This window comes from Aquarana catesbeiana, linkage group LG03, assembly GCF_042186555.1.
Source record: "Aquarana catesbeiana isolate 2022-GZ linkage group LG03, ASM4218655v1, whole genome shotgun sequence".
Classification (NCBI taxonomy): Eukaryota; Metazoa; Chordata; class Amphibia; order Anura; family Ranidae; genus Aquarana; species Aquarana catesbeiana.
The window spans coordinates 512,121,053-512,146,335 of NC_133326.1; the positions used below are offsets into that span (position 1 = coordinate 512,121,053).

The 25,283-nt window shown below is 43.6% G+C and overlaps 1 protein-coding gene across 1 annotated transcript in view; it reads left to right on the top strand.

Moving 5' to 3' along the window:
• Nucleotides 1-25,283, top strand: part of GALNT10 (polypeptide N-acetylgalactosaminyltransferase 10) — a 416,900-nt gene that overhangs the window by 366,521 nt on the left and 25,096 nt on the right. Inside the window, exon 7 of the mRNA XM_073621149.1 lies at nucleotides 18,899-19,016. Coding sequence (XP_073477250.1) covers nucleotides 18,899-19,016 — 118 coding nt within the window. The remainder of the gene's footprint in view (nucleotides 1-18,898; nucleotides 19,017-25,283) is intronic.

The following is a 25,283-nucleotide window of genomic DNA, read 5'->3' on the forward strand; positions in this document are numbered from 1 at the left end:
TGACCCAAGATCTTGGACGCAAACCCAGCTTTCTGACACTGGGCTCTACAGTGCGACCCAAAATCCTTTGGTAATCCTCAGATTTCATGATGCCTTGTACACATTCAAGGCACCCAGTGCCAGAGGCATCAAAACAACCCCAAAACCTCATTGAGCCTCCACCATATTTCACTGTAGGTACTGTGTTCTTTTCTTTGTAGGCATCATTCTGTTTTCGGTAAACAGTAGAATGATGTGCTTTACCAAAAAGCTCTATCTTGGTCTCATCTGTCCACAAGACGTTTTCCCAGAAGGATTTTGGCTTACTCAAGTACATTTTGGCAAACTGTAGTCTTGCTTTTTTATGCCTCTGTGTCAGCAGTGGGGTCCTCCTGGGTCTCCTGCCATAGCGTTTCATTTCATTTAAATGTCGACAGATAGTTAGATTGTAAGCTCCTTGAGGGTAGGGATTGATGTGAATGTACAATGTATATGTAAAGCGCTGCGTAAATTGACGGCGCTATATAAGTACCTGAAATAAATAAAATAAAATAAATAAAATAGTTTGCGCTGACACTGATGCTCCCTGAGCCTGCAGGACAGCTTGAATTTCTTTGGAACTTGTTTGGGGCTGCTTATCCACCATCCGGACTATCCTGCGTTGCAACCTTTCATCTTTTTTTCTCTTCCGTCCACGCCCAGAGAGATTAGCTACAGTGCCATGGGTTGCAAACTTCTTGATAATGTTGCGCACTGTGGACAAAGGCAAATCTAGATCTCTGGAGATGGACTTGTAACCTTGAGATTGTTGCTATTTTTCCACAATTTTGGTTATCAAGTCCTCAGACAGTTCTCTTCTCCTCTTTCTGTTGCCCATGCTTAGTGTGGCACACAGACACACAATGCAAAGACTAAGTGAACTTCTCTCCTTTTTATCTGCTTTCAGGTGTGATTTTTATATTGCCCACACCTGTTACTTGCCCCATTTATCCACAATTTTGAAAGGGTGTCAAGAATTTTGACCAGCCCATTTTTAGAATTTTGTGTGACATTATGTCCAATTTGCTTTTTTTCCCTCCCTTTTTTGTTTTGTTCCAATACACACAAAGGGAATAAACGTGTATAGTAAAACAGGTGTTACTGCAATACTTTTCTGTGAGAAATACTTGATTTTCTGGAAACATTTCTGGGGTGCCAACAATTTCCGCCATGACTGTAAGTGTTTAGATGGGCCCTTCTACTGGTGGTTGCACACAAACTGCCTATATTGGCTCTTTATTAAAATAAAATGAATTTAAAAAGTTGTAGCACTACCCCCTTAGGAGCTGCTGAGTATTCTGGTTTGCCTGTTCACTACTGAGTGCTGAGCAGAGTGTTGCCTCTGCTGACACTACCGAAATACCTTGGCCAGGTAACTCTGGCTGTCACATGAAGCATCAACACATACACACTGATGAGATAAATGTTTAACGTGTATTAGGGCAAGGGGGTGGAGTCAGGGGCAGAGCCAATGGGGGGGCAAAACGAGGTTTCGCCTAGGGTGTCGAAAAACCTTGCGCCAGCCCTGATGGCCTTTAATCCTGTTGGTTGTGTTTTAGAGTTTTACATCTGTATGCATGCCCAGGTTTCCACAAGTATAGGCATATACCCACGTACAGCCATGCTTGTCTATTGGGCAGATGTAACCCTGCACATGTTTCTCCCAGGCAGGAAAATACACCCAAACTTTCCAACAGGCATACGTATGCATGAACCCTCCAAATCGCCAAATTAAAAAAAAATACAATTTTTGCTGCTGTGATTTGACTTTCTGTTAGAGGGTGGCTAGGTTTGTTCTGCATGGTCCCACTGTAGGTAGAAGAGTAGCCACCCCTGTTTCTCACACCTGAGATGGACTAGGGACTATGTGTTGAAATAGATGTACTTGTGTCTTTTTTCAACCAGACTAACTGTATACAATATTAAAGAAGTACTATATATAATAATAATAATAATGTACTATGTATAATAGGGATTTGTGGTGTGCATATGGCCCCAGCTAATGTGCACTGTTGGTTTCAAACAAACATAAGTCAGGGGGAAAAAGAAAGGTTCGGGAGCTCATGGAGGATTATAAAGGAGGCAAAAAAAAATGATCTCTTGCAGTGAGGCTGCACCTGAACTACAAGGGTTAATAGCTCGTTTTGTCTAGGAGAGAGGAGAAACCGTTTTACTTTCCTGATCCTCCCCTCTCCCGACATATGAGGCTCCCCCATGCTTCAGTTTTGGACTATCCCTCTGGATCATCATGTCCAATTCAGGACTTATGGACCTTGCTTTGGTCTTGAGGATGTCAGGACCCTAAGGCCCCTTTCACACTGGGGCGGTGGGGACGTCGGCGGTACAACAGCGCTATTTTTAGCGATGCTGTACCGTCGTTCTTGCAGCGGTATTCGCCCGCTAGCGGTGCGGTTTTAACCCCCGCTGGCGGCCGAAAAAGGGTTAAAATCCCTCGTACAGCGCGGCTATAGCCGTGGTATTGCCGCGGTATAGCCACGCTGTCCCATTGATTTCAATGGGCAGGAGCGGTGAAGGAGCGGTGAATACACCGCTTCTTCACCGCTCCAAAAAAGCTGTTTGCAGGACTTTTTTCACCGCCCTGCCTGCGCACCGCTTCAGTGTGAAAGCCCTCGGGCTTTCACACTGAACAAACAGCGGAGGCTGTTTAGGGGCGGTTTGCAGGTGGTATTTTTAGCGCAATAACGCCTGCAAACCGCCCCAGTGTGAAAGGGGTCTAAATCACTGAAGTGTGGGGGAGAAGAAGCTACTGGGAGGAGCAGAGGTGTAGGTAAGTAACCCCTGCAACTTAACCCCTGCAGTGCAGGCACAGCCCAACTGCAGGGGAAGAATCCTTTTTTAGTTGCCCAAAGTTGGGCTTCAAATATAATAGTCAAAATATGGAACATGAGACATGAAAAAATATGAAAGTCTCATCACATGGTGCGTTAATCCCCAAGCCACTATTGTCATTGCGGTATAGTCCTTCCAATTTACTTTTCCTTCTAATGCCTTGTAAAGTTTTTCTCTAGATATAGGGACTTCTGCATGTACGGTTTAAGTGATACTAAAGCAGCCTGGATCCTCCTCTTCTGGGGTCCCTCTTTGGTGCTCCTGGCCCCGTTGAGTGCCCCCACAGCAAGCAGCTTGCTATGGGGCACCCAAGCCGAGCATTCAGACACTGAGCCTTGGCCCGGCCCTGTTCCCTCTCTCTCCTCTATGGCTCACTGATTTTGAATAAAAGCAGTGGGAGCCAATGGGCGCTGTGTTGCTGTCTCAGCCAATTTGGAGGCGAGTTTCAGGCAGTCGAGTCTCTTGTGCAACATCGCTAGATCTAAATGGACCTCAGGTAAGTATTAGGGGGGCTGCTGCACACAGAAGGCTTTTTATCTTAATGTATAGAATGCATTAAGATGAAAAAACTTCTGCCTTTACAACCACTGTAAGTCAAAGAAGGTATCTCTTTAGTTCAGCTCAATATTGGGTTGAAGGCTGCATTCACACCTGAGTGTATCATTTTTCAGGCGTTTTTTCGGGTGTTTTTGCAGAGGTTTTGCAGCATTTGTACAGGTGTTTTCAAGGTTAAAAGGTCACCAATGTAAAAGCAGTAAAACGACTGTAATTTGCCAAAAAAGAAGCTCATGTACTATTTTGAGCTTCAGGCGTTTTGCTTCAGGTGACAGAATGCTCAGATGTGAACAGGTGCCATTGAAATGAATGCGATTTGCAGGGATTTACCCTCACTTTCTATTTGGCTACTGGACAGGAAGTGAAAGGAAATCTCCGCAACGGAGCACAGACACAGCCCTGGGAGCCACTACAATCTTAGTGAAGTATCTCTTTATCCAGACTGGCCCACTTTTATTTTGCGAACACGCACAAAAACAGTATATAAACTAGACATGGTACAGGAGATAGTCAGAGACTGTAGACATACTACAGGAGATGATCAGAGACTGTAGACATACTACAGGAGATGATCAGAGACTGCAGACATGATACAGGAGATGGTCAGAGACTGCAGACATACTACAGGAGATGGTCAGAGACTGCAGACATAGTACAGGAGATGGTCAGAGACTACAGACATAACACAGGAGATGGTCGGAGACTGCAGACATGATACAGGAAATGTTTAGAGACTGCAGACATGATACAGGAGATGGTCAGAGACTGCAGACATGATACAGGAGATGGTCAGAGACTGCACACATAGTACAGGAGATGGTCAGAGACTGCACACATAGTACAGGAGATGGTCAGAGACTGCAGACATAATACAGGAGATGGTCAGAGACTGCAGACATAGTACAGGAGATGGTCAGAGACTGCAGACATGATACAGGAAATGTTTAGAGACTGCAGACATAGTACAGGAGATGGTCAGAGACTGCAGACATAGTACAGGAGATGGACAGAGACTGCAGACATGATACAGGAGATGGTCAGAGACTGCACACATAGTACAGGAGATGATCAGAGACTGCAGACATAATACAGGAGATGGTCAGAGACTGCAGACATAGTACAGGAGATGATCAGAGACTGCAGACATGATACAGGACATGGTCAGAGACTGCAGACATAGTACAGGAGATGGTCAGAGACTGCAGACATAGTACAGGAGATGATCAGAGACTGCAGACATAATACAGGAGATGGTCAGAGACTGCAGACATAGTACAGGAGATGATCAGAGACTGCAGACATAGTACAGGAGATGATCAGAGACTGCAGACATAGTACAGGACATGGTCAGAGACTGCAGACATAGTACAGGACATGGTCAGAGACTGCAGACATAGTACAGGAGATGGTCAGAGACTGCAGACATAGTACAGGAGATGATCAGAGACTGCAGACATAGTACAGGACATGGTCAGAGACTGCAGACATAGTACAGGACATGGTCAGAGACTGCAGACATAGTACAGGAGATGGTCAGAGACTGCAGACATAATACAGGACATGGTCAGAGACTGCAGACATAGTACAGGAGATGGTCAGAGACTGCAGACATAGTACAGGAGATGGTCAGAGACTGCAGACATAATACAGGAGATGGTCAGAGACTGCAGACATAATACAGGAGATGGTCAGAGACTGCAGACATAGTACAGGAGATGATCAGAGACTGCAGACATAGTACAGGAGATGATCAGAGACTGCAGACATAGTACAGGAGATGATCAGAGACTGCAGACATAGTACAGGAGATGATCAGAGACTGCAGACATAGTACAGGAGATGATCAGAGACTGCAGACATAGTACAGGAGATGATCAGAGACTGCAGACATAGTACAGGAGATGATCAGAGACTGCAGACATAGTACAGGAGATGATCAGAGACTGCAGACATGATACAGGACATGGCCAGAGACTGCAGACATAGTACAGGGGATGGTCAGAGACTGCAGACATGGTACAGGGGATGGTCAGAGACTGCAGACATGGTACAGGGGATGGTCAGAGACTGCAGACATAGTACAGGAGATGGTCAGAGACTGCAGACATAGTACAGGAGATGGTCAGAGACTGCAGACATAGTACAGGACATGGTCAGAGACTGCAGTCATGATACAGGAGATGGTCAGAGACTGCAGATATAGTACAGGAGATGATCAGAGACTGCAGACATGATACAGGAGATGGTCAGAGACTGCAGACATGATACAGGACATGGTCAGAGACTGCAGACATGATACAGGACATGGTCAGAGACTGCAGACATGATACAGGACATGGTCAGAGACTGCAGACATAGTACAGGAGATGGCCAGAGACTGCAGACATAGTACAGGAGATGGTCAGAGACTGCAGACATGATACAGGACAAGGTCAGAGACTGCAGACATGATACAGGACAAGGTCAGAGACTGCAGACATGATACAGGACAAGGTCAGAGACTGCAGACATGATACAGGACAAGGTCAGAGACTGCAGACATGATACAGGACAAGGTCAGAGACTGCAGACATGATACAGGACAAGGTCAGAGACTGCAGACATGATACAGGACAAGGTCAGAGACTGCAGACATGATACAGGACAAGGTCAGAGACTGCAGACATGATACAGGACATGGTCAGAGACTGCAGACATAGTACAGGAGATGGTCAGAGACTGCAGACATAGTACAGGAGATGGTCAGAGACTGCAGACATAGTACAGGAGATGGTCAGAGACTGCAGACATAGTACAGGAGATGGTCAGAGACTGCAGACATGGTACAGGAGATGGTCAGAAACTGCAGACATAGTACAGGAGATGGTCAGAGACTACATTTATGGCTGAGCCCAGTGTAAAAGTGTAATGTATAACAGGGTTGCTCTAATTTATTTAAACCAGCTCTGCAAGATCAAGTCAGTAATCTTCCTTTAAAAGTACACCCATGTGACAGAAGACAGCAGGTTATCCAATTTCCAAAATACAAATTGTCTTACAAACAGTAAACTGGTCAGGATTAGTGGAGGACAATAAACAGTTAATGTGTCTGTGAAGCTTCTAGCCTGAACTAGCAGTAAATCCTTCCAAAAAACATCACAGAAACCTTGCAGTACACACACAGAGCTCTGGCTAAATAACTGAAAAGAAATTGAAATGGTTAACAGCCAGCCATGTGTCACACTATCACTGGATAGAGAATGCTGATCTTAGTGTGTTAGGGCAGTGTGCAAGAAAGGCAGCTATAAAAGAAAAAAAGTACAGAGCAAGAGGAGAGGTAGAAGAAGGGACAGATCGGTAACCTGCACACTGCCTGAAGGCATAGATTTCTGGAAGACACTGCAGCCAGTGTACATGTGACATTGCTCCCGAGTCACACAATCTTGTTCCCATTCAACTAGCGCTCTGTGTGCTGCAGGACTGGTTTTGCTGTAGCTTTTGTCATACTCATACCTTCTTGTACCGGCTTCAGATACTGTGTGTTTCTCCTTCCTCGTGCCCCCATTCAGCCTCGCTCCAGCACTTGTGTATTCAAATGTGGCGGGCTGGGGAGGATTACACTGCCAGCTAATTGGCTGTGGATGTGTGGGAGGAGCGGAGCAGGTCCTCGCTTATACTCTCATAAGCAGAGGAGCGCAGAAACTTGAGCTGTCACTGAGTTCCGATCTCAGCCGAGAGACAGGGGAAACAGATTTGGACGGGAAACCACTCTCAGCACAACACCGGCCCACTTAGCCATCGGCCCACCGGGAAACTCCCGGTAGTCCCGATGGCCAGTCCATCCCTGTTTGACAGCAGTTGCTGTGAGGTGCAGCCATGCCAGTACAGGCAATACAAATAGGGTTGCTTGTCAATCTATGGGGCCGAAACTTCCTCCTTGCTAAGGCCCCCATTCTACGTTAAAGTGTAATAAAACCTTAACAAATTTTTATTTGCTCCATTCTATTCTGTTAACTATACCAATGACAGTGTTATAAGTGCACAACATACCTGATGATCCTGCCTGAAATCCAGTGCTGTCCCGTGTGCTCTACAGTGTTAATTTAAAATGATTGTAAAGCTTCTTTTGTTTCTCAAAATAACAAACATGTTCTACTTACTGTATGTACTCTGGGCAATGGTTTTGCACAGAGCGGCTCTTAACCTCCTCTTTTGGGGTCCCCTGCCTGCGGTCTTGACTTCTCCTTTTCTCCGAGCGACCCCTAAGCCACTTGCTATAGGGCACTCATGCGGGCTTGATCCCTAGTCAAGCTGTGTGCGTCTGTAGACACACAGCAGCTCGCCCTGCTCCCTCCTCATAGAATTTGACTGACAGCAACAGGAGACCATGGCTCCCACTGCTGCCAAGTCTCCTGTGAGGGGAGAAGAGCTGCTACAGACGGGCACAGTGCTGGATTGAGATCAGGCTCAGGTAAGTGTTTAACCACTTCAGCCCCAGAAGATTTTGCTGCTGAATGACCAGGCCATTTTTTGCGATTTGGCACTGCGTCGCTTTAACTGACAAGTGCGCAGTCGTTGCAGCGCTGCACCCACACAAAGTTGATTTCCTTTTTTCCCCACAAATAGAGCTTTCTTTTGGTGGTAGTTGATCATCTCTGCGGTTTTTATTTTTTGCGCTATAAACAAAAACAGAGTGACAATTTAGAAAAAAAAAACACAATATTTAGTACTTTTTGCTATAATATATATCCCCATTTTTTTTTTTTAAAAAAAGCAAGTTTTTCTCAGTTCAGGCCGATATGTATTCTTCTACATATGTTTGGTAATAAAAATCACAATAAGCGTATATTGATTGTTTTGCGCAAAAGTTATAGCGTCTACAAAATAGGGGATAGATTTATAGCATTTTTATTATTTTTTTTTTTTTTTTACTAGTAATGGCGGCGATCTGTGATTTTTGTCGGGACTGCGACATTATGGCAGACACATCGGACACTTTTGACACTACTTTGGGACCATTGCCATCTATACACCGATCAGTTCTATAAAAATGCACTGATTACTGTAGAAATGGGAAGGGAAGGGGTTAACACTAGGGGGCGATCAAGGGGGTTAATTGTGTTCCCTCTCTGTGTTCTAACTGAAGGGGGGTTGGGACTGTCTAGGGGAGATGACAGATCGCTGTTCATACTTTGTATGAACAGATGATCAGTCTCTTCTCCCCTCAGAGAACCGGGATCTGTGTGTCTACACACACAGATCCCGGTTCTCGGTGTGTCACGAGCGATCGCGGGAGCACGGCGGTCATCGAGACTACCGGGCACTCGCATCAGCTCTGGGGGCGAGCAGCGGGCGCCCCTAGCGGTCACAGGTCGAAGCGACATTACATAACGTTGTTTCGCCCAGCCGTGCCATTCTGCCACAGTAAAACTGCGGCGGCTGGTCGGCAAGTGGTTAAAAGGGGACTAGAGGGAGCAACTTTGGAAAGGGTTTTTTTTTTCTACTTTAATACAGAGAATGCATTAAGGTAAAAGATCTGTTTGTCTTTATACCCACGAGGAAGAAAAGAATGGCTGCACACCACAGGAACTTTCCAACGATTGTATTCCAAAAATTGTAAATACAGCCAACAAAGACAGGATGTCCGAACCCAGTAGGTGATGCGTGTGTTTCACACTGACCTCAGTGCTTCTTCGAAGGTTTGAAAAAGCACTGAGGTCAGTGTGAAACGCACGCGTAAACCAGGATGCAGCCGTTCTTTTCTTCCTTTTTTTTTTTTGATCATCGGTGGTGAGCCGTGGCTTGCACCCAGCGCATCCAAACTGTAGTGATTGCTCACCTGGAGCGGCGTCTTCACTGTTTGAATCTTCGGCTTTTATACCCACTAGATAAGGAGGGGGTTCTGTGGGCCTAGAACATACAGTACAGTGAATACGTTTTGTCGCCTCAGGACAAGAAATGTGGCAGGATTACCAGGTGACAAGGCCTCATGCACACTGGAGCTCAAAGAAGCTGCTTCTTTGAGCATTTGAGCTGGTGTGAGCTTTTATTTTTCTCTAGACAAAAAGTAAAGGACCATCAAGCACTCAAACCAAGGAACTTCACCCAGGGACTGTGGCACGCAATGATTTCAGCGATACAGTCCTCCTCAAACTGGACAATCTTCAGAAAACTGTGAAAACATGTACAAGAGGGTGCAAACGCTTAGTGCATTACCTCCAAAATTGTTTATTATAAAATAGTAATATACTCACAAAAGCAGAATAAAATCAAGCTAGACAATAGAAGCAATCCAGTAAGTGAGATGGGCATCCCCACGGATGCCACACAATGGAGAAGCTTACACGTTTCGGGGGACAGACCCCCTTCCTCAGATAGCTCTTGCTGCTATTGTCTAGCTTGATTTTATCCTGCTTTTGTGAGTGTATTACCGTTTTATGATTTTGCACTTGGTGTTTGCGCCCTCTTTTACATGTTTTCACAGTTTTATTTTTCTCTGCCTGTTAACTCCCCTCCATGTTATCCAATGTGTACATGCACACTATAGGTTTTTTCAGGTGATAAGAGGTAGAGGGGTTTACAGGCATGAAAAAAACTCTCCAAAATCGCATTCAGGAGAGCAGCTTTTGAGCTGAAGAAATGCACGACTTTCAAAAATAATTGAGCATTTCGTATTTTTAGGTTGTTTCCATATACAATGGTCAGAGACCTTTCAGTAAGCCTTGGGATGTACATATACATACATATATATAACACACTTTTACAGCTCATTTGGCAGTAAAAAAAATAAGCTGAGGGGAGTGTTTGTGAAAACAAGTGCTTATATACATTAACGTACACTATAAACATGCGTTTTTAGCTCAAGCTTCTTCAAGCTTTCATTTCTGGTGTTTTTAGGTTTTATAGTGTGCTGAGGTATAAAGGAAAAAAAGATAAACAAAAACGAATGCATCCACCACATCGAAGGACTGGTAAACTGTAATATATTACATTTTGTTCTTGGGTTTTAGATACCCTTTTATCCATTTCTGTCTTATGGTCAAACTTCTACCAGGTTTGTAAATCAAACTAGCAAGAGGGTAAGCATGACAGCCAAGAAACAGCAGCCATGATATGTCTCTCAGGAAAGGTTTCCTTTTATAGTTGAAGGACAAAATCCGGCATTACCCTTTCCCCTCTGAAATCTAATAATTAACTAATCTAAATTTAGTAGGTGGATTAATACATTAGCAATCAGATCCTACACATTTATAATACATAGCCAATAGTTTCACATTCTCCGCAGCCGTAAACTTTAATGCCGTGTTGATTTTTTAATCTCATGTTAATAGCATTTCAGAACACCCATTTATTATGTCTACTTGCATTATCGGAATCCAGTGCCTGGAAGGGCATTTTCTATATATTGTTCTGCTAGCACAATGCGTAAATGGGTTTCCAGTTTGCTAAACCTCTTCCAAAGTTGTTTCATTGGCTCATTCCGGTAAAATAAAGTATTTTTGTATAATAGTGCCTCATTGCCTAGTAAATGCACTTCCAAGGTTGCTGTTATAAATGATGCATTCTGATCTTTAATCGGAATTGGTCAGAGGTATCGGTCATGTGCTGTTACCACATTACTACCGTGAGCTTGCTTTCTTTATTGTATGATAAGAGATGTTTAATGAGCACCTGTAGGCTCAGGTAAAAACAATCGGCTTTAAAGTAGAACTATAGGCTAAACTTATTTTTTTTTCATTTTGGATAGAGATGGGGAGGGTTATAAACCCTGTTAGTTTATTTTTTGCCGTCTGTGTCCCATTGGGTAGATTTTTCTTCACTTCCTATCCCATAGCCAAACAGGAAGTGAGAGGAAATCCCTACAAATTAAGGGAATCCCTTTGGGACCCCCCGGGCTCAGGCTGGGTTCACACTGGTCCGACAAACGCTCCGACATTGGGAGCTCATGTCGCATGACGTGTGAAATTTAATGTTTCCCTATGGGAGTCGTCCTAACCGGTCCGACTTTAGAAATGCTCCCTGTACTACTTTGGTCCAACTTTGATCCTACTCCAGCCTATTGACTATCGTTGAAGTCGGATCAAAGTTGGATCGCCGTCTCGCATGATCCGACTTCGGCATGCGACTTGTGCTCAGATGATCTTGAGGGGGAACTCCGCGCCAAATTTGAAATAAAAAAACGGCATGGGTTCCCCCTCCAAGAGCATACCAGGCCCTTAGGTCTGGTATGGACCTTGAGGGGAACCCCCTACGCTGAAAAAACGGCGTGGGGGTCCCCCCAAATCCATACCAGACCCTTATCCGAGCACGCAGCCCGGCCGGTCAGGAATGGGGGTGGGGACGAGCGAGCGGCCCCCCTCCTGAACCGTACCAGGCCGCATGCCCTCAACATGGGGGGGTTGGTGCCTTGGGGGAGGGGGGCGTGCTGCGGGCCCCCCCCACCCCAAAGCACCTTGTCCCCATGTTGATGAGGACAAGGGCATCTTCCCGACAACCCTGGCCGTTGGTTGTCGGGGTCTGCGGGCGGGGGGCTTATCGGAATCCGGGAGCCCCCTTTAATAAGGGGCCCCCAGATCCCGGCCCCCCACCCTATGTGAATAAGTATGGGGTACATGGTACCCCTACCCATTCACCTAGGGAAAAAGTGTCAATAAAAAAAAACACTACACAGATTTTTAAAGTAATTTATTAGACAGCTCCGGGGGTCTTCTTCCGACTTCGGGGGTCTCTCCGGTTCTTCTCCGCGCTCTCCGGATCTTCTGCCGGGCTCCTCCGCTATCTTTTGCTCTTTTGCCGCTCTTTTGCTATAGCGGAGGAGCCCGGTCTTCTGCCTTCTGCCCTCTTCTCTTCTTCTGATGTACCCCATACTCATTCACATAGGGTGGGGGGCCGGGATCTGGGGGCCCCCTTATTAAAGGGGGCTACCGGATTCCGATAAGCCCCCCGCCCGCAGACCCCAACAACCAACGGCCAGGGTTGTCGGGAAGAGGCCCTTATCCTCATCAACATGGGGACAAGGTGCTTTGGGGTGGGGGAGCCCGCAGCGCACCCCCCTCCCCCAAGGCACCAAGCCCCCATGTTGAGGGCATGCGGCCTGGTACGGTTCAGGAGGGGGGGGCGCTCGCTGGTCCCCACCCCCATTACTGACCGGCCGGGCTGCATGCTCGGATAAGGGTCTGGTATGGATTTGGGGGGACCCCCACGCTGTTTTTTCAGCGTAGGGGGTTCCCCTCAAGGTCCATACCAGACCTAAGGGCCTGGTATGCTCTTGGAGGGGGAACCCATGCCGGTTTTTTATTTAAAATTTGGCGCGGAGTTCCCCCTCAAGATTCACACCAAGACATCCGACATTGTGTTATTTCCTGCCCCCTGCTGTAGCCCCTCCCATTGTGTGTTAGTATACTTGTCCTTTGACCAATTAAAACTATCTGAAAAGTCAGATCAAAGTAGTATCCTGTTCATGAAAGTCGGATGGATGTAGGACCAATGTAGGATCAATGTAGGACCAATGTAGGACTGATGTCGCAGAGCAAAGTAGGATGAAAGTCGTACTACTGTCGTGTAGTATAGTGTGAACCCAGCCTCAGGCGATGCGAAGTTTACAACGTGCAGAGAAATCAGAGTGAACTATTTCAGTGCAGCATAAGAGAAACGATCTAAAGCCTAAACATTTTTTACCTTAATGCATTCCTTGCATTAAGGTAAAAAATTGTAAAAGGAGCAGTACAACCAAAGCTTGTTTGGCTGTACTTCCCCTGTGGATCACAGGAGTGCAGCTTGTTCTGCAGTCCTGTGACCCGTGTTCAGCTGAAACAAGTTGTCGGCTGACGTCACAGAGCGACCATATGGTTGGGATCCACCCAAATGCCTGAGCCAGCCTTTCCCATCCCCTTCTCAGCCCAGCCAGCACTCCAATAAACACGGAGGGGGGGTGAGGGGGATCAGAGCAGAGAGCCGGTGACTGACAGCGGTGTTTGATCACTCAGTCTCAGTCTTAGAGCCAGCAAGGGACAGATGCAGCATCGAACTGATGCTGCATCCACCTAGGTATGCATGGTTTACAAAAAAAACACTTCTCTTTTAAGTAAAAGTATCACAAGTATTAGATTAGATACTTTATTATCATTTAGTCAATACACAGAATTTTACATGATAGCTCCCTGATAACAGCAGTAAGTATATGCATCTACAAACCCACACATACATGCTGTACGTATGCACTAATATACATACAAACATTACATACCTATAAATGTAAGCAGTAACCCATGCATATAATACAAATGCATTTAAAGTAGTGCACATATAAAGAAAATGCTAATACAATTTTTGCATATGAAAGGTAAAATACAAGGTGCATAACCATTATTTTAATCTTGTAAAAGATAGAGTAATGGATAGTACAGCACTTGGAAATAAACTGTACTTCAGTCTGTTTGTGTGAGATGGCTCTGTATCTTTTTCCAGTGGAAGACGGGTACATGGCACAGTGGACGGCAGCACTAGGGTCGGAGTGTCACTGAGGACAAACACGCCTGTCCTCAGTGCATGTTCAGAACCAGTAGCAGCCATTGGTTGCACCAAGTGATGCAACCCCTGCCTCATCCTGCTGCTAGCCGGGAGTTTCCTGTCTTTACTTAAATGTGGCAATTGCCATATTTGAGTAATGACATCAGCAATAATAATTGCCCCTTTGTTTACATTCAGCGTAGGACAGGGAATATCCTGGCTAGAAGCTGAATGGGTTTGGAGTTGAATAATCGGGTGCTAGGAAGCTGTTGGCCACATCCTAGCAACTGTAAACTTTGTGCAGAAAGTTGGGAGATGCATGGCAGCTACCCAAGATACAGATTCTTAAAATGGTGGAAATAAGAACTGCCTGAATCTAGTGTATGAATTGGGTCTTCTATCAAAAGTGTTGCAAAGTGTCCTGAATTAGGAACAGGTCATTTTAAAGGGGCCACACTGCCAGAAAAGTGTTGTAACTGCTTTACTGAATTCCTCTACCATATCCTGGATGAGTTTTATCATTGCTGATGCTTCTAGCACTTTCCTTTAAAGCTGAATTACAGGTATGGATATTTTTGCATAGTTACTTTGGTCCAGCTTGAACCAATGTAAGTATGCATGCTCCATAGCTGGCAATCCCCATGGAAGCTGGAAATCATGACTACTATACCGCTAACTTCCAGGTCCGTTTCTCCATTTTCTCAATGAATGCAAATCATTCTCTAATTGAACGAGATGGGGAGGAAAGGTGGTGACATCACAATCTCTACCTCAGGACCCAGAATTTAGCAGTGATCACTGAAGTAGTGGGCCTACTACAGTGATTTCCAGCTTTCTGGTTTTATAAATGGATTTACTTTTTAGGGACCTTAATGGATGGTCTTGTTCATGATAGTTATTCTGAGTATTTTTACTTTAGCTAGATTTTATAGAGTATGGTCATATTAACTATATGCAAATTAACTTGCAGATATATAATCATTTTTTTGGTGGGCTATATTGTAATAGGTACTTTAGTGTATACACAACTGCAGAATGAAGGCGTTACCTATATGTATAAGTGCACATTTTGTGTAGGACATGTTCAAAGCTGATCCTTGGACTCCAGTGTTTAATAAGAGTCTATGTTTATGCTGAAGGGGTTCATAATTAGCATATGATTGCCCTTAAAATGGAACTTGACATGCTGTACAGCCAATCCCTGGAACAAGTTGGAAGACGAAACACGTCAGAATATTATTGTATGGCAGCCGGAAGTGACGACCCATCGGTCAGGTGAGGTGCAGCTTGTTGGCTTCCTGACTACTTGGGCTCATTCATGACAGTGATGATTATATGTCAAGGCTTTTATTTACTTTCTGGCATGTGATTTTGATGTGAGACGATTGTTTTTTTTTAATAAAGGTGTTTTTAAGTGTATCACACTATTGGAGCTCTCCTTTCTCTTCTCCTGTATGAGATTTTATTCTCTGCTTATAAAACGTATTCTGGAGATTGCCGATGGTGGAGTGATTACCCTCAGGGTTGAAAGCGCAATTTGCCGCACATAAGCATGTGAGGCAAATGAATTTGGTGAGGGCATACCTTATGTGGAAGTGGTGGCACGTCAAACACGAGGTGTGGTGTGAAGATTGCATATTATAATAGAAGATACTTACAGAAACACACTTTTTGGAGATTATTTAAAGTGAACTTTAATGTGGACTTTTGTATGTACTTATTTCACTGTGATTTGCTTCACTTCACGTTCAACACTTGGCTTTTTTTTATTATTATTATTATTACTTAAATAATGGTGTAGTATAATTTTTTTTGTGTTGTTTTTTCTTTGATGCCTTTTAGTATGGTTCATATAGCACCACTGTTGAAAGTGGTGAATCTACTGAGATATTCTAGTAATCTTTAAAATGGCAGCAATCAAGATTAAGATTTGTTCACTTCTGGTGATTTTTAGTATTTCTTCTGTGGCACATTGGTGGGATTGGTGTACAATAAGATTATCGCACATGAGCGCTGTTGTTGCTTGGAAATTTTTTTTGACCAAATCTGATTTCCTTTAAAGTGGTTGTAAACCTCTGACATGAAAAATGAACAAGGCCATAAGCTTTTATAGTGTGTTCCTCAATCCAAAGCACTTAGTGTGATTTCTGTCTGCTACCTGCCTGCTCTGCTATCTGCATCATCTATTTCTGACAGATAATGCCTAGATGGATGGGGTGGAAGCCCCAGCACACAGCCTGTGACTGACAGCCTCAGTGCAAGGAAGGGGTTAAAGGAATACTTTTTTTTTGTTAAAAATAACAAACATGTTATACTTACCTGCTCGGTTGCAGTGGGTTTGCACAGAGCACCCCAGATCCTCCTCTTCTCGGGTCCCTCTTCCACGCTCTTGGCCCCTCCCTCCTGCTGAGTGCCCCCACAGCAAGCAGCTTGCTGTGGAGGCACCCGAGCTGAGCCACAGCTCCCTGTGCCCATTCAGACACGGAGCCATGGCAGCCAAAACACTACTGCAACATTGCTGGATCTAGATGGAGTTCAGTTAAGTATTGGGGGGCTGAGGGGGGCTGCTGCACGTAGAAAATGCATTGAGATAAAAAAAACCTCCTGCCTTTACAATCACACTTTAAAGTGTCCGGTATTGAGGTGGTTAAGAATCTAAAGTTTGCAGTGATATTAATTGTTAAAACAAAACACAATTTAAATGCAAGAACAAAAATGTAAACTATTGCAGCTTACTAGTCTTTAAATGTGTTAATGTTACATTTGTTTCCTCTTTCCAGTTTTTTTTTTCTTTTTCACCTGGTGATCTGCCAATTACCCACTTCCTGTCATAGGGTGATATTGCTCACTCACTGTTCTCTATCTATGGGAAAGCAGTGTTGTCAGCTTTGGACAGGAAGTGTGTTAGGACTACAGAACACTTCCCCCTCTGCTGTTCTCTCGTATTGTAGGGTGTAGCTGTTCTGTGATCTACAAATAGAGTAGGGAGTAATAAAACTGAGAGTGCTGCAGAAGCAACAAGCACAGGAAGTTATCAGCACACAGGATCTCTGGCAGGATCAGCAAAGATTTTTTTTTTTTTTTTTTTTTTTTTTCACTTATCGAACAGATATAACAAAACCCTTTTTATTGGTATATTTAACCCCTTCACGCCAATGTAAGGCAAATATGCGACCCTCGGTTTGAAGGGGTTGTACTGGGGTGATGCATGCATCTGCACGCATCACCCCGGTACCGTTTTTTAGAGCCGACGGTCAGCTTTCTTGCGATAACTGATGCAGCTAAAAAGCCGCTCGGCTGTTATCCAAAATAGAGGGAGGGAACGTCTCCCGCCACCTTCCTGTGGCTCACCTGGACTCTCCAGTCCCACCGAGGGACCGCTGGCTGGCCCGAGATACAAACGAAGCCGGAACTGACTTCAATCTGGTCTCGGATCTAGTAACCAGGAAACTATATCATGACATCTCTTCCGGTTTTTAGAAGACTTAAAGGTGCCAGATTAAAAAAAAAATATTCTTATATTCTTTGATCTTTTTAGGCTGGGCTTCTCCTATGAATCTGAAGTCTGCTCTCACATCACTGCAATCAGTCCAGACACCGCATCATCCTGACTTTAGAAGTCTGGATCCGCCAGCTGCCTTGACTGATGGCAGAGCTCGCTGAGACGGCCGCTCCCCGCCCCTCTAAAGCTCAGCGCTCCAATGAGCGTGGAGGAGCAGAGAGGAGAGCTGCTGACTTACAGTCAGCAGCTCTCCTCTCGGGGAGGAGTGAGAACCGAGCCATCGGCGGTGTTCAGTTCTCAGTCTAGAGACACCGGGGGACAGCTGCAGCATTGGTCTGATGCTCCATCCACCTAGGTAAGTATGAATAGGAAAAAAAATATACTTCTCTTAAGTGCAATGGAGGGATTTGGGGTCTTATAAACTCCAGATCCCTCCATAAAGAGCACCTGTCACTGCCTATTACAGGGATGTTTACATCCCTTATAACAGCAATAAAAGTGATCAGAATTTTTTTTTAAAGGGACAGTGTAAAAATAAAAAAAGAAGAAAAAAATAAATACATTTAAAGCCACCCATCTCTCCATGCTCGTGCGCAGAAGCAAACGCATACATAAGTTGCGCCTGCAAATGTGAACAGTGTTCAAATCACACATGTGAGGTATCGCCGCGATTGTTAGAGCGAGAACAATAATTCTAGTGCAAGATCCCCTCTGTAACTCTAAACTGGTAACCTGTAGAAATTTTTAAAATGTCGCCTATGGAGATTTTTACTTACCATAGTTTGTCCCCATTCCATGAGTGTGCGCAATTTTAAAGCATGACATTTTTTTTTTTTAATTCACGAAAGTGTATTTCTTCCAAAAAAATTGCATTTGAAAGACCACTGCGTAAATACAGTGTGACATAAAATAACCGCCATTTTATTCTTTAGGGTCTCTGCTAAAAAAAAAAAATATATATATATATATATATATATATATATATATATATATATATATATATATATATATATATATGATAATAGAGGTTCTAAGTAATTTTCTAGCAAAAAAAAATACGGATTTTAACTTGTAAGCAACAAATGTCACAAAAAGGCTTAGGCATGAAGGGGTTAAAGTACCAAAAAGGAGCAAACAAGGGAGTTTTGTTGCTAGGGTTTATACATACACTTAAAGTTGTTTGCTATTATAGCTGAACAGCTGCAGTTATATCATGCTCAGCACCAAAATATTTTCTGTGAAGAAACCGTATGCCATTTGTGGCCTTCAGGCTCAGCAAGCCATAGCTCCACAATCTGTTATAAGCTTTACTTGCAGCAGCTGGATTAATTGCCAAAAAAGCCATGCAGAATCAGAGAAATCCCTTCATGTTGCTGTTACAATACACTGTAAATATTGTGTTACATTGCTAGCATAGCAGGCGGGTGATGAGGACAAGAATGTGAATTGTCTGCAAACTCTTGTTTACATTTTCTTTCATTGCAGGTCTCCAGTTATGGCCGGTGGATTATTCGCTGTAGACAGAAAATGGTTCTGGGAACTTGGAGGGTATGATCCTGGGTTGGAGATCTGGGGAGGAGAGCAGTATGAGATCTCATTCAAGGTCAGTATCCAGATTACTTTTGTTTCTTATATTTATTTTTTCTGCAAAACTTCCTTGGGAATATTCTGCAGCCCAAAGTGTGCCTGTACACTGATATTTTCATAAGTGATGCAATATAATTAAACTTTTCCTGTGGTAATAGTTTACAAAAATGCTCAATTTTTTTTTTTAATCATTGAAAGATTTTATTTCTCCATAGAGAAGAATGCAGTTTTTTTAAAAGGGCATCCTTACCCAAAAAGTAGTTTTCTATTTTGAGCGGAGTGAGGCAGAATTTGATCCCCACTCTTTTTAAAGCTCTCCTTCTATACAGCAATGCATCCCCTTTTCAGCCAAACCGCCTTTGTCACCATCTACTGTGAGATCTCCTTTTCTACTTTTGCAAAAATCCACCAGGATGCAGAAGTACCATAACATGCACCATCTATTTGACTGTTCATTAAAATATATTAAGAATTAATTTAGTCTTGTGAACCAAGTATCTCAGACAGGGCAGCCATCAGGGGGGGCAGCCAATACAATTGTAAGGGTCCCGAGCTTCAGGAGGGGGACTGACCTATATACAGGAGTGAGGGGGGAGTTGATATATATATATATATATATATATATATATATATATATATATATATATATATATATATTATAGGGGGACTGATATACAGTGGGGATGGAAAGTATTCAGACCCCCTTACATTTTTCACTCTTTATTATATTGCAGCCATTTGCTAAAATCATTTAAGTTCATTTTTTTCCTAATTAATGTACACACAGCACCCCATATTAACAGAAAAACACAGAATTGTTGACATTTTTGCAGATTTATTAAAAAAGAAAAAGTGAAATATCACATGGTCCTAAGTATTCAGACCCTTTGCTCAGTATTTAGTAGAAGCACCCTTTGATCTAATACAGCCATGAGTCTTTTTGGGAAAGATGCAACAAGTTTTTCACACCTGGATTAGAGGATCCTCTGCCACTCCTCCTTGCAGATCCTCTCCAGTTCTGTCAGGTTGGATGGTAAATGTTGGTGGACAGCCATTTTTAGGTCTCTCCAGAGATGCTCAATTGGGTTTAAGTCAGGACTCTGGCTGGGCCATTCAAGAACAGTCAGGGAGTTGTTGTGAAGCCCCTCCTTCATTATTTTAGCTGTGTGCTTAGGGTCATTTTCTTGTTGGAAGGTAAACCTTCGGCCCAGTCTGAGGTCCTGAGCACTCTGGGGAAGGTTTTCGTCCAGGATATCCCTGTACTTGGCCGCATTCATCGTTCCCTCGTTTGCAACCAGTCGTCCTGTCCCTGCAGCTGAAAAACACCCCCACAGTATGATGCTGCCACCACTATGCTTCACTGTTGTGACTGTATTGGACAACTGATGAGCAGTGCCTGGTTTTATCCAAACATACCACTTAAAATTAAGGCCAAAAAGTTTTATCTTGGTCTCATCAGACCAAAGAATCTTATTTCTCACCATCTTGGAGTCCTTCAGATGTTTTTAAGCAAACTCCATGCAGGCTTTCATGTGTCCTGCACTGAGGAGAGGCTTCCATCAGGCCACTCTGTCATAAAGCCCGACTGGTGGAGAACTGCAGTGATGGTTGACTTTCTACAACTTTCTCCCATCTCCCGACTGCATCTCTAGAGCTCAGCCACAGTGATCTTTGGGTTCTTCTTTACCTCTCTCACCAAGGCTCTTCTCCCCCGATAGCTCAATTTGGCCGGACGGCCAGCTCTAGGAAGGGTTCTGGTCGTCCCCAAACGTCTTCAATTTAAGGATTATGGAGGCCACTGTTGCTCTTAGGAACCTTAAGTGCAGCAGAAATTTTTTTGTAACCTTGGCCAGATCTGTGCCTTGCCACAATTCTGTCTCTGAGCTCTTCAGGTAGTTCCTTTGACCTCATGATTCTCTCTGCTCTGACATGCACTGTGAGCTGTAAGGTCTTATATAGACAGGTGTGTGGCTTTCCTAATCAAGTCCAATCCGTATAATCGAACACAGCTGGACTCAAATGAAGGTGTAGAACCATCTCAAGGATGATCAGAAGAAATGGACAACACCTGAGTTAAATATATGAGTGTCACAGCAAAGGGTCTGAATACATAGGACCATGTGATATTTCAGTTTTTCTTTTTTAATAAATCTGCAAAAATTTCAACAATTCCGTGTTTTTCAGTCAATATGGGGTGCTGTGTGTACATTGAGGAAAAAAATGAACTTAAATGATTTTAGCAAATGGCTGCAATATAACAAAGAGTGAAAAATTTAAGGGGGTCTGAATACTTTCCGTCCCCACTGTATATACAGAAGCGAGGGGGGCTGACATATATACCTGTTTTGCAGGGGAGGAAAAAAACACCACTTCAGATGAAGAGAGCCCTGTGTTGTTTACCAACACAAGGCTCTCTTCTATCATTCATTGAGCCAATCCACTGGTTCTGGCCATAAATCATTGGCTGGGACCTGCTGTTTGGCTTGTGCTGCAGCGAATAACAGCACAGTCTTCTGGGTCCGCGTGTGCATGCAGACCCGGAAGAAAGCTGCGACGTACAGGTACGTGATTGTGCCTGTGTAAGCCAACCTGCCTCAGTAGATCGAGCACAATTATTTACATATTGCTGAGGCCCTAAATTCTTCACTTTGTCTATGAGAGCAGACCTTGACAGCCTGCCAGCCATCTAATGTAAACACACAGAGGGTGTTTCTTAACTGTTAAAAACCAACTTCAACTGACTATACAGTTGTACTGCCTAGTCGACATGACACGAAACAAAGTAACTTAAAAGCATATGATTAACTTTATGTACCTATACGTAACAGTCAATCTTATCTAAATGCAATCAATTAAGCAGTATTACATATGGTTCATGAAGCAATACTACATATGATCAGCTAGGCTCTATGTGAGGTAGAAAACAATACGTTACCGGAAGAGTTAGGACCCTTTCACACTGGGGCGGTGGAGGCGTCGGCGGTAAAACGCCGCTATTTTTATTTTCACAAACAACATCCATGCTCCTTTTCAACTGGGGAGTCCCGTTACAGCCACGGCAGCCGGTGTCTCTATCGGAAACAAAGGGTCCTGCACGATGCATCCACCCACAGGTGAGGCTCCAAAGTTCCCAAAGAGAACAACTGCATTTTATACATTGCTGTTTTATGTAATACTGCATAAGGTGGTTGTAAAGGCAGAAGGTTTTTATCTTAATGCGTTCTATGCATTAAAATAAAAAGCCTTCTGAGTACAGTAGCCCCCTTAATATTTACCTGAGCCCCATCTCTATCCAGCGATGTCCACAATTGCCTTGGCCATCCTCCCTCCTGATTGGCTGAGACACAGCAGCGACGCCATTGGCTCCCACTGCTGTCAATCAAACTCAGCCAATCAGGAGAGAGAGGGGTGGGGCCGAACTGTGGCTCCGTGTCTGAATGGATACACAGAGCTTTGGCCCAGCTCAGGTGCCCCCATAGCAAGCTGCTTGCTGTGGGGGCACTCAACAGGAGGGAGGGGCCAGGAGTTCCAGCCAGGGACCCGAGAAGAGGAGGATATGGGCTGCTCTGTGCAAAATTACTGCACAGAGCAGATAAGTATGACATGTTTGTTTTAATAGAAAAAAAAAGCGAGACTTTGCAATTACTTTAATTGATTACAACCACAGTTAATCTTATCTAAATGCAAAGTCTTGTTTTTAAAAAAAATAACAATAAATAACAAACATGTTATACTTCCCTGCTCTGTGTGGTGGTTTTGCACAGGACAGCCTGGATCCTCCTTTTCTCGGGTGCCTCTTCTGTGATCCTGGCCCCTCCCTCCTGTTGAGTGCCCCCACAGCAAGCAGCTTGCTATGGGGGCACCTGAGCCGAGCTGCAACTCCGTGTGTCCATTCAGGCATGGAGCTGCCATTTGGCCCACCCTCTCTCTCTCTCCTGGTTGGCTAACTTCGCTGGACAATGGGGAGATGGGATAAGTATTAGGGGGTGCTGGGGAGGGATGCATAGAATACATTAAGATAAAAAAAACCTTCTGCCTTTGCAACTCTTTTAAGTATAGGTAAATAAAGTCAATCATATGCTTTCAAGTCACTTCATTTCATGTCCTGTTGACTAGGCAATACAACAGTAGAATGTTTGTAATCTTTGAGAATTAATTTACAATGAAATGAGCTAGAGAGGCCAAGGATGGCTTGTTTTAAAGTCCTCTTACTGTTTACTAAGGATATTTAAATAGTTATGTCCATAGTCTGGCCACAGGCGAGCTTTCACTGATGGACATCTCTATTTACTAGTATTTTCCTTTTTTCTCACAGGGTGGAAATAAAATGAGCAGAACTTTTAATTGCATAGGCAAAGTAGAGTTTCATTTTAAGTGCTATTGCAGCTTGATGAATCAGGACTAAAAAAATAAATAAATGAACATATATTGGTGAACTAATCCTTGAGTATTAAATGTGACACTAAACTCTGGTTTAAAAAAAAAAAAAAAAAAAAACAACTCAATTATGTAATCTTCAAAAAGTACCGTGTATGGCACTCAGCCTCCTCCAAAGATCCAATATCGTTTGTAACATAAGCAGCTAGAGATGCCACGGATGGCTTTCTTTAAAGTTCTCTTACTATTTATTAACCACTTCAATACAGGGCACATTCACCCCCTTCCTGCCCAGGCCCATTTTCAGCTTTCAGCGCTGTCGCAATTTGAATGACAATTGCGCGGTCATGCAACGCTGTACTTGAAAAAATAAAGTTTTATTTTTTTCCCACAAATAGAGCTTTCTTTTGGTGGTATTTGATCACCACTGAGGTTTTTATTTTTTGTGCTACAAATAAAAAAGACAGAAAATTTTGAAAAAAAAAAAGTTTTTCTTTGTTTTTATTATAATACTTTGTAAATACGTTTTTTTCTTCACTGATGAGCACTGATGAGGCCACACTGTTCATGTTGCACTGATGATGAGGCATTGATATGCAGCACTCATAGGTGGCACTGATGGGTGGCACTGATGGGCACAGATTGGCATTTTTAATGTGCACTGATTGGCATCCCTGGTGGGCTCTAATGGGCACCCTCGATGGGTCTGCGCTGATTAGCACAGACCCCCCCGTCAGGAAAGCAGTTGATCGGCTCTCCTCTACTCGTGTCTTGTCAGCACGAGTAGAGTCATGAAAAAGGAAAAAACTGCGCTAATCCAATAAACTGAGCTGCAATAAATGTGGGATAAACACAAATCAAATAAACAAGAAAAAATTGCGCTAATGAAGTCCAAATTAATAAAAACATATGTGAAAAATTCCAAATGCTTGACCAGTCGAGAAGAACTGGGTATTCATCACATGAAGATCATAAGAAATGCATGCTTACCAGAATGTAAGCCAAGTAAACGGGTGGCTAATACCCCAGCCTGGGTTAGTAGTTATACAGCATGAAGTGTAGACCTTGCGAACTCCTCAGCATGGGTTAGCATTATTCCCAGAGATGTTGATTGTGTGTAAGACAATAAAAAATGTACATAGCGTGATACCGTCAAAATAAATTATATGTGTGCAAAAGATCTAGTAACACTCACAGTATGAGCAACCAGACGTGAGCAAAAATTATTATTAATAACCACCCAGTGAATGAAATTACATTAGGTGAGCAGTCACCAGACAGAGGGTCTCCTTACCAGATGTAAATACTAGAAAGGCATAAAGGATATAACCTATAGAAAAGCAAACGTCCACCCAGTGGATAAATTGAATAAATTGGAACCGTCACCATACAGAGCAAATATCTCTATAGGAAAAGCAGAACCTCGACTCAATCCAGGGAACGGCTTGTATAGTAGATGGATCAATAGCTCAGCAAGTAAGGGAATGGTTCACGGAGTCATGGTTGACAGTAGATGATACCCAAATACACCCAAGAGAAATGCACTTACAAACGAACGATAAAAAACTCGCATAGAAATGTGAAGCCGGCCGGCATAAGTTAACAAGTCCCGTCCTCCTCAACGAGACAGTGTGGTGATGTCAGCACATACGTGTCTGAGGAGGTACGCACTGACGTCACCACGCTGTCACATATGTTTTTATTAATTTGGACTTCATTAGCGTGATTTTTTTCTTGTTAATTTTTACCCTTTAGAGGAAAAGCTGATAAACGGCCCTTCCTGATTACCTTGTATTGAGCTGTCATTGGACACAGCTGATCACATGGTAAAGAGCCTATGTCATAGGCTCTTTAAAGGGATTGAAGATGCGGTGTGTCAGACTGACACACCACACCACTGATCACC